The sequence below is a fragment of the Mandrillus leucophaeus genome, unplaced genomic scaffold (assembly GCF_000951045.1).
Source record: "Mandrillus leucophaeus isolate KB7577 unplaced genomic scaffold, Mleu.le_1.0 Scaffold78, whole genome shotgun sequence".
NCBI classification, from domain to species: domain Eukaryota; kingdom Metazoa; phylum Chordata; class Mammalia; order Primates; family Cercopithecidae; genus Mandrillus; species Mandrillus leucophaeus.
In genome coordinates this window covers 551701-562061 of record NW_012108474.1, presented here as the reverse complement: position 1 = coordinate 562061, position 10361 = coordinate 551701, and the positions used below count along the sequence as shown (strand labels likewise).

Sequence of the window (10361 nt, the reverse complement as noted above, 5' to 3'; positions counted from 1 at the left end):
TTTTTCTAAAATTCAGGTTATTCCTAGCCACTGCAGCTTTCTGGGGCAGGCAGGCTGTCAGGGAACCTCTCCTACCTGGCCTGCAGCATTCTGGGATGGGCGGGCTGTTGGGAACCACCTACCTGGCCTGCAGGTTCTCGATCTCGATGCTCTTCTCCCTCTCCATCTTGCACAGGAGCTCCTTCTGCCGCCGGGTCTCTTCCAGGACCATCTCGCAGGCTCTCAGCTCCTGCTCCTTCAGCTGCTCCTCCAGGGCGTTTGCTCTTGAAAGGCAAAAGGAGGAGCTGAGCTGTCTCCAGGCAGGGTGTGCAGTGGCTCCACCCATGCCCAGAAGCTGCCTCAGGACCTCCAGGAAACCTGCCGCCACCTGGGAGGAGGGCTGAGAAGGGCATCCCCGAGCTCTGGTCAAGGCAGTTCTGAAGCAGCGCACACACCCCCAGATAGCCTCGCCTCCCACACTAAAGGCAGCTAGGGGTGGCCAGAGCAGTGTCCACTGCACCCCGGCCCAGCTGATACCCACTGGCACTGCCTGCTTGTGCTGTGTGGACTGCAGCACCCCGAGGGCCCGAGCCCGCCAGGTGACCGCCCCTGGTGCACTCTGTTCATGCAGCTGCTCCACCTGCGGCCGCTACACACAGTGAGTGAGCTCAGGGCCCAGAGGCACGGAGCCTCGGAGCCTCGGGAAGGAGCGTGAAGGTACCAGGGTCCAAGGGCCACAGCATTTCCAGGAAGTGAGTCTGATGAAGCACATGGCCCGTGGCAGCTGAACACCGGGGAACTGAGTGTGCGGGCGGTGTCTGCCTTCAGCTGCAGTATAGTCGGTTCATGGCACATCTCCCAAAGGTGCTCACGAGGCTTCCTGAGTTTCCAGGTCCACATGGGAGCCAGGACGAGTCTAGCTCTGGCTGCTGGGCACATCTGGGCCCCAGAGGCTGTGAGGGGCCACAAGTGGAGGGGGGCCCACTCTGCTCCCAGTCTCCTCCAGGCTGGGTAAGTGGGTATAGAGACCAGTCCCATCCAGGTCACCTCAGAGCAGAGGCAGGGCAGGTGTCAGCTAGACCACAGGGAAAAGACGACATTCCCACGGGGCGGGGAGACACTGGCCTTCCCTAGATCTTCACAACCACCTGCAGGAGACAGGACTGGACTGTCCCAAAGAGAAGGGCACAGGCCCTGCCCACTGACACAGCACAGCCCAGGCCCTGAAGCCCTGCCTTGCACAGAGCCTCTTATCCTTGTGGTGCCTCACACGCAGGAGTGGACAGATGGCCAAAGATCACCAGACACAACAGGCAAGCTTTCAACAGGAACTGGCCAAAGCAAACACCAAGCGAGGACCCCAGGGAGACACATGATGCAGGAGACAGTGAGGAAAGGTCCCTGAGCCAGTGCCCTCCGCGAGCCAAGAGCCACAGCTGCAGGGTCAGGGCGGGCCGCTGCAGAAGAGACAGACAACAAGGAACAGCTCCCGGGAACTGAAAGTGTGGGAAGGACGATCTAAACCTCCGATCAAGATGTTGGGCTCACGCCTGTAATCCCAGCACTCTGGGAGGCCGAGGTGGGCGGATCACCTGAGATCAGGAGTTCGAGACCATCGTGACCAATGTGGTGAAACCCCGAATCTACTAAAAATACAAAAATTAGCCAGGCGCAGTGGCACATGCCTATAATCCCAGCTACTTGGGAGGCTGAAGCAGAATTGCTTGAACCTGGGAGGCAGAGGTTGCAGTGAGCAGAGATTGCACCACTGCACTCCAGCCTGGGCGATACAGCAAGGCTCTGTCTCAAAACACAAAACAACGAACTGAAGGCTGAAAACCAGGTGCATGGCACAGCAAATAATACAAGATCCTCATCCAAGTATGTAGGGTGGGAAACAGAAGTTACGGAGAATAGCAAGGCCCTGCGGCAACAGCGGGTCCTCAGTCACAGCACGGGGTCAGAGGTCTTCAAATTCTCAGGGAATTCAATTTCTGACCTAGAATTTTATGCCCAGCTACGCTATGGACTGGAGCAGGGGTGGGAGGACTAAGCACTTCCACACAAGCAGTTCTCAGAGCATCTGGCTCCTGTGCTCCCTCTTCCAGGCAACTATCAGTGACGTCCTCAGAAAACGAGTTGGCAAAAAGAAGAAAACGTGGGACCCAGAAAATAAGGACTCAAACCCAGGGGAAGCACTCGGAATTCCCAGGATGGCAGCTGTACGGCACGGCTAGAGAGCAAATGGCTCAGGACGGGCAGATGATACTGAAAACGGGTAACGTGTTGTTTAGGACAGTGGAGGTGAGCACCACAGGGAACAGCCACAGGAACTGAATGTGGCCGGGGCTGCGCTGCAGATGGTCAGGGGGCAGAGCAAGGCAGCAGGGTGGACTTCACACACACACACAGAAAACTGATGAACATACTCCAGACTCAAATGAAACCTGACAGTCAGCTCAACAAAGGCATCTAGGCTGGACACAGTGGCTCACGCCTCTGATTTCAGCACTTTGGGGGGCCAAGGTAGGAGGATCGCTTGAGGCCAGGCATTTGAGACCAGCATGGGCAACATGGTGAGACCTCATCTCTACAAAAAATTTAAAAAGTAGGCCGTGCACGGTGGCTCACGCGTGTAATCCCAGCACTTTGGGAGGCTGAGGATGGCAGATCACAAGGTCAGGAGTTCGAGACCAGCCTGGTCAATATGGTGAAACCCTGTCTCTACTAAAAATAAAAAAATTAGCCCAGCATGGTGGTGCATGCCTGTAGTCCCAGCTAGTCAGGAAGCTGAGGCAGAAGAATCGCTTGAATCCGGGATGTGGAGGTTGCGGTGAGCCAAGATTACGCCACTGCACGCCAGCCTGGAGACAGAGCGAGGCTGCGTCTCAAAAAAAAAAAAACAACAAAAAAAACGCTGGGCGTGGTGGTGCACACCTGTAGTCCCAGCTACATCGAAGGCTGAGAGGTAGGCAGGTCGCTTGTGTCTGGGAAGTAGAGGCTGTAGTCAGCACTCAGCCTGAGCAACAGAGGGAGGCCCTGTCTCTTAAGGAGGTGGGAGGTACAGGAGAAGGTGGGGGGTGGAGGAGGTGAGGGGGTACAGGAGGAGGTGATTGGCAAGGAGGAGACAGTGGTCTTTGGAGGCGCAGCATATGTGTAGCACACTACTGGAGCCCAGCCCCTTTGCCAGCATGCCTGGCCCCTCTCCACAAGGCAGCAGGGGCCGGCGGCAGGCCCTCCTCTGCAGAGAATCCTGGAGAACAGGCAGCCGCAAAGCCCAGGGTCTTCACTCCACAAGAGAATGTGCTTTGCTTTGTTAGAATTAAAGTGATGTGCAAGTTACGCCCACGGTCCCATGAGACATTTTCAGCGCTCACAGGGCAGATGGATCTGAAGCTGAAGGGCGGGTCACGCATGTTAGTACGGTGCAGGGTGAGGGCTTGGGGGCTTTGGGAGTGCTGACTGCAAATGCCCTGCTGCCAACACACGTGTGTGCAGGCTGCTCAGAGCCCTGAATCTACCTGGTCAGTGGTGATGAAGACACTGAAGCTTCAAGGGACAGGGCCCTTGGCTGAGCTGAGAATACGTGGAAGGGCAGGGATGTGCCCGGGCAGCTGGGCAGGGAGCAGAAGCTCACAGGAAGAACCTCTTCTGCAGATTCCCCAGGTGCCTCACAGGCCTCCTGGCTGCCTCCTCTGCCCCCAAGAGGCTGCCGGTGCCCAGCTCCAGGTGGCACAGCCTGGGTAGATGACTCCTGGGCCAAGCTCATCTTACTTTGCATGAGAAACAGTACTGCAAATCGGCTATGAGACAACATGGCGTGCCTCGTTTGAAAAACACTGAGAATTACACAGTATTCTAAGAAAAGTCTGCAAACGAGAGTGGGGTAAGCAGCTCCCACTCTTTCTCTGCAAACACGGCGTCACACTTCGCTTCCTCCCTGGCACTCCTGCCCACAGTGATGAGACTGTGCATCCTGTCACGTATTCAGCAGTCTCTGCTCATTTCGCTTTCTGCGGCTGAGCAACTTCCCTAACCTGCATTCTTCCAGGATGGGCACACCTAGTATGGACCAGAGTGGGAGAGCTGCACCTCCAGGCCTGCTGGTGGGGCTGGGCACTGCGTGGGTTTGCAGTCAGCTCCTCCTCTGGGTGGGTCAGGTCCCACACTCCCGAGAGGGAGGCAGTGCCCTCCTCTGGCCCTCTGTGTGTCTAGGGTTCATGGACAACTCCCCACGAGAGCACCAGTCAGAGCCTCGAGTCTCCTGCCTGCAGCCCAATGGGTAGGCTCAGATGACCACCTGGCACCACCCCCTCAGCTGGCTTCCACCCTGGGATGGACCGGTGGCCAAGCCCCTGCTGTGTGAGGTAAAGAGAAGTAAATGGGGGCTGACAGGTGGGCACAGGAGGCACTACGCAGAGGCCCAGGTCTCCTGGCCCAGGCTCACCTGTGCACCAGCTGCAGGTTCTCCTGCCTCAGGCGGCTGTGTTGCTCGCCAGTGGCTGCCGTGTCCTTTTCCAGCTCCAGCACACGCCTTTCCAGGAAGACGACCTTGGCAATGAGACCAGGCTTCAGGGTCAGGTAGTCAGAAGCAGAAGGGCCTGCACCCCCGAGGGAACGACCTGGGAGGCCGCCTGGGGATTTTCTCAGCACAGAATCAGATCCACCTAGCTAGGCTGGTGTTGGATCCAACTTACCCTTGGAACTTGTCCCATAAACCCAAGAAGATGCAGCTCCCAATGGGGCCAGGGGCTTGGGAAGTACTGTCATCTCGACACCACAAATGCACACATTGCCGCAGTTTCGAGAGCTAGAGGCCCAGGGGTGCCTTTGGACTGGCTGGCTCATGGGCAGCAAGACTCTGCCCCCAAAACACAGTTGGGTCTCTGCTCAGCCAGATGCAGCTCACAGAGGCAGCCCAGGTGCCCATGGATGCAAGGGACAAACAGACTCATGTCTCGGTCCCTCCCTCCCTCACAGAGTTCACATCAAGATAAAGTCAGACACCTGCAGAGGTAGGAGAAGGAGTAAAGGGAGCAGAGGACTCAGCCTGGGTCAGCAGACTTGAGATACTAAAGAAGTTGTAGGGAGGAGGAGGTGGGGGTGCAAGAGGAGGTGAGGTACAGAAGGTGATGGGGTACAGGAGGAGGTGGGGTGCAGGAGGAGGTAAGGGGGTACAGGAGATGAGGGGATACAGGAGGTGAGGGAGTGCAGGAAGAAATGAGGGGGTATAGGAGGTGAGGGGGGTTCAAGAGAATGTGAGGGGGATAGAGGAGGTGAGAGGGTGCAGGAGGTGAGGGGGGTACAGGAGGAGGTGAGGGGGTACAGGAGGACATGGGAGTGCAGGAGAGGAGGTGAGGGGACACAGGAGGTGAGGGGGTTCAGGAGGAGATGAGGGCTGCAGGAGGTGAGAGGGTGCAGGAGGAGGTGAGGGGAGTGCAGGAGAAGGTGAGGGGGTACAGAAGGAGATGAGGGGGTACAGGAGGAGGTGAGGGGGTACATGAGATGAGGGGTATGGGAGGAGGTAAGGGGTGTGGGAGCGGGTGAGGGGGTACAGGAGGAGGTGAGGGGGTACATGAGGAGGTGAGCAGTATGGGAGGAGGTGAGGGGGTACAGAAGATGGGGTACAGGTGGGAGGTACAGAAGGTGGGGGGGTGCAGGAACTGAGGGGGTACAGGAGGAGGTGGGAGGTACAGGAGAAGGTGGGGGGTGCAGGAGGTGAGGGGGTACAGGAGGAGGTGAGGGGGTACATGAGGAGGTGAGGGATGCGGGAGGACGTGAGGGGGTACAGAAGATGGGGTACAGGAGGAGGTGGGAGGTACAGTAGAAAGTGGGGGGTGCAGGTGGTGGGGAACAGGAGATGGCGGTACAGGAGGTGGGAGGTGCAAGAGGAGGTGGGGTACAGGAGGAGGTAAGGGGTACAGGAGGAGGTAAGGGGGTACAAGAGGAGGTGAGGGAGTACAGGAGGAGATGGGGTACAGGTAGAGGTGGGAGGTACAAGAGGAGTTTGGGAGGTCAGGAGGTGGTGGGGGTGCAGGAGGTGGTGGGGTACAGGAAGAGGTGGGGGGTACAGGAGGAGGTGAGGGGGATGCATGAGGTGAGGGAGTACAGGAAGAGGTGAGGGGGATGCAAGAAGAGCTGAGGGGGTATAGGAGGTGGTGAGGGGGTACAGGAGATGAGGGGTACAGGAGGAATTGAGGGGGTACAGGAGGAAGTAAAGAGGTCACAGGAGGTGAGGGGGTGCAGGAGGTGAGACAGAGTCTTGCTCTGTCACCCAGGCTGGAGTGCAGTGGCACAATCTCAGCTCACTGCAATCTCCGCCTCCCAGGTTCAAGCGATTCTCCTGCCTCAGCCTCCCGAGTAGCTGGGATTACAGGTGCCCGCCACCACGCCTGGCTAACGTGTATTTTTAGTAAAGACGGGCTTTCACTATGTTGGCCAGGCTGATCTCAAAACTCCTGACCTCAAGTGATCGGCCCACCTGGGCCTCCTAACGTGCTGGGATTACAGGCATGAGCCACCACATCTGGCTGAAAAGCGGGTCTTGACCACGGCAAGGCTGCCTTGCCCTGGCTGCTGCCACCCATTCCATTTAAGTCCCCAGGAGAAGCCTGTTGCGCAGGTTGCTGGCTCTGCAGTCACTGCAGGGGCAGCCTTCTTCTCCCAAATCATGGGTGCCCCAGGTCGCGTCTCCATGGGCCTGGTGGACTGAATGTCTGGGTGTCCCCCAACCCAACTCAGACACAGTGGGGGTGGGATCCCTGAGGGCTCTCATTCACTGCCCAGTCCACCCCTCCCAGCTGGCCCTTGGTGCACAACAGGAAGACTCCTTTTTATCACATGCCCACAAGATCCCTTGGGGAAACTTGCCAAAGAGCAGAGGGTCTGGGGAGCCCTGGATGACATGGGGTCACCTCCGGCTGTGCTGTCCCCACCTCCCGGGATGTCTGCAGAGGCCCTCAGACATGGCTGTGTCTAAATCCCCTACTTGCCGCTACCCAGCCCTGCAGGACCTACCTTGTCAGCAATGTCCTCCTCTGGGCCCTCCACGAGCTCGGGGGAAGGGTCCTCCAGGGCCTCCATAGTCAGGGCCCCTGACTGGTGCAGGTACCTATGGAAAAGGAACAGTAACAGAGGGAAGAAAGGGAAAAACCACAGGACAAGCTCCGTCAGCACAAGCACTCCCAAGTCAATCTGAAAAGCAGGCGGCAGCATTGTAGGGGACAGGTCCTCCCCTGATCTGGGTGGTGGTCTTCTCCCACTTAAAGCATTATATACAGGGGGAGGTCCCAGGCTGGACATCTTTACCAGGGGCTGGGAGAAAGCAGGCCGTGCTCTGTGGTCTCAGAGTCCTCCTGGCGCTCTTTGGAACCTGACAGAACACGACCTCAGTCCCGGCCAGCGAGTGGCAGCGGACTTTGTACTTGGCAACAATAAAACGTGTCCTTCTTCACAGAGACACGAACAATCTCGTCTCTACCAGAAGCCCGTGAGACATCAGCTCAGGACCTCGACCTGCATACACCTCCCCTGTACACATTCTTCATCTCAGACTTTCACAGGTGCTCTCTGTGGCAGGAACAGTGAGGGTCCCAGGAAAAGTGTCGATCCCGGAAGTCTCACTCAGTGTCAACCTCACGGACACACTGGGAAACCGGTCCAACCAAGTCCAGGAAGACATCAGACACACGTGTCCTCTGGGGCACCAACTCCTGTGGACGCATCCCAAGCCCTGCAGGCCATGCCAGGTTACTACCTGGGCCAGGCTCCGGGACACAGCCTCGTGGTCCTGCGTGGACGCAGCCAGCCCATAGGCTGCCGCCTTGGGGCAGGAGCTGCTCCAGGGAGTGTGAGCTTCGGCGCACAGTAAGCGCGTGCTCGTGGTCACCACCGGGCCAGATTCGCTGTGGTGAATCTACACCAACCCGAACTTGCTGGGAGCACAGAAAACTCTCAGAGCACTTGCACAGAAGAGCCAACAGCAAAGGCGCATGTTCAGTTCTTTATACATCCTGGGAGCCTCAGTACCGAGCCAGGCTCCGGGCTGATAGCCTGATGCTCACAACTGCGTGACTGTAAAAAAGCACTGGCCCTCTCCCAGCTTCCTTGCCTGTGAAATGAGGGGACCCTCTCTGAGCTTCCTTGCCTATGAAATGGGGGGACCCTCTCCCAGTTTCCTTGCGTATGAAATGGGGGGATCCTCTCCCAGCTTCCTTGCCTATGAAATGGGGGGATCCTCTCCCAGCTTGCCTATGAAATGGGGGGACCCTCTCCCAGCTTCCTTGCCTATGAAGTGGGGGGGCCCTCTCCCAGCTTCCTTGCCTATGAAATGGGGGGACCCTCTCCCAGCTTCCTTGCCTATGAAGTGGGGGTACCCTCTCCCAGCTTCCTTGCCTATGAAGTGGGGGGACCCTCTCCCAGCTTCCTTGCCTATGAAATGGGGGGACCCTCTCCCAGCTTCCTTGCTTGTGAAATGGGGGGACTTTCTCCCAGCTTCCTTGCCTATGAAATCGGGGTGTACAGGCAATTGAGGTTGGACCAAGGTCCTGCATACAAACAGCTTGGCTAGGGACATAGCAGGGTAAGAATTCCATAAAATGTTAGTGTTTTTCCACTGAAAATGTCTACCGAGTGTATGAAGTTTGATTTGCTTCTTAGTATGGACTGGGCTTGAACATTTCCATCTTTTTCCCCATAAACGCTCTGAGGAAAAAAGAAGGTATCTTTGCCCCTGGAGACAAGCCCTGAGAACGTGCACCAGCTGGAACACACCAGCGCCCTTCTGGGGCCCTGGGAATTTCATCAGATTCTCAAAAGCTGCTGCTGACGCGGATCATGTTCTTGGCCAGTCGCTGCTCTTAAACACCCATCACCTTGCCCCCAAATAAGAGCCACTCCAGGCAGGAAGCTGCAACCCAGAGCCTATCCTGAGGAGAGGCCATGGCCTGGGGCCTGTCAGTACTTCTGAGCCGTCCTAGAGGCTTAGGCACTTCTGGGGCTGACTTGGGGACAGGAGGCACGGCCATCCCCAGGCACTCAGCGTGCAGCCACCACACACGGCCACCCGTGTGAGGCTCAGAGGGTCCTCAGCATGGCGTGTGGGGCTGCTTATTTATTTATTTAAATTTTTTTTTTTTGAGACAGTGTCTTGCACTGTCGCCTGGGCTGGAGTGCAGCGGTGCTATCTCAGCTTACAGCAACCTGTGCCTCCCGGGTTCAAGCGACTCTCCTGCCTCAGTCTCCCAGGTAGCTGGGATTATGGGCACCCGCCACCACGCCCAGCTAACTTTTTAATTTTTTTATTTTTTAGTAGAGATGGGGTTTCACTATGTTGGCCGGGCTGGTCTCAAACTCCTGACCTCATGATCTGCACACCTCGGCCTCCTGAAGTGTTGGGGTTACAGGCGTGAACCACCGTGTCCGGCCGGGCTGCTGATTTAAATCCCCCAGGAAGAGGGATTCTCCAGCTACATCACACCCTCACTTGGGAGAACCCTCCCCTCAGAGAGGGAGCTGTGGAAAAATCCTGATCTGCCCCGAAGGGCAGTAGGTCAAGCCTGGCTGGTGAGCAAGGAGGTACAGGGATCCCTGAGGCCTCCCACCCAGGGCCCTAGGAGCCTGCCTGCTGTGAGCACTTCTTCCTGTCCTGATGGACTCGGCTCTGCCTGGGGCCCCTGTCCCTGCACACGCACAGCTGACTGGAGAAAATCACTTCCATCTCATGGACAGGGACGGAACAAGGCTGAGGGAGGTGACAAGGCAGCCAAGCCCAGGGGCTACAATGGCTGCCGGCAAAACCCACCATCTCAGCAACAGTGCAGCGCGAAGGGCTGAGAACTGTGAGAAGCGAATCACGACAGTTATTTTGCGCTTCCTTAGCCTCTTGTGGCAGATTTGGGGCAAAACACCAGATTAAATGTTGCATATATATATATTTACATGTGGATAGATATATTGCAGAACATGCCTCTGTTTTGTAAACTCTAACTACAGATAACTCAGATAACTGCAGATCGGGTTTTTTTTTTTTTTTTTTTTTTGAGATGGAGTCTCACTGTGTTGCCCAGGCTGGAGTGCAATGGTGCAATCTTGGCTCACTCCAAGCTCTGCCTCCTGGGTTCAAGCAGTTCACCTGCCTCAGGCTACTGAGTAGCTGGGATTACATGTGCGCACCACCACGCCTGACTAATTTTTGTATTTTTAGTACAGATGGGGTTTCACCATGTTGGTCAGGCTGGTCTCGACGGGCCCATGACCTCATGATCCGCCCACCTCGGCTTCCCAATGTGCTGGGATTACAGGCGTCAGCCACCGTGCCTGGACCAGATTGGGCTTTTTTTATACCAAAGGGTACCCATGAAGGAAACATTAAATTTCAAAGG

General features: G+C 56.8%; 1 protein-coding gene across 2 annotated transcripts in view; it reads right to left on the bottom strand.

Annotated features, from left to right (window-relative positions):
• Positions 1 to 10361, bottom strand: part of LOC105529690 (rab11 family-interacting protein 3) — a 116073-nt gene that overhangs the window by 10053 nt on the left and 95659 nt on the right. For both annotated transcript variants that reach the window (XM_011966886.1, XM_011966887.1), the window contains 3 exons: positions 6997 to 7090; positions 4427 to 4530; positions 123 to 263 (listed from right to left, as the gene is read on the bottom strand). In XM_011966886.1, the coding sequence (XP_011822276.1) occupies positions 123 to 263; positions 4427 to 4530; positions 6997 to 7090 (339 nt within the window). The remainder of the gene's footprint in view (positions 1 to 122; positions 264 to 4426; positions 4531 to 6996; positions 7091 to 10361) is intronic.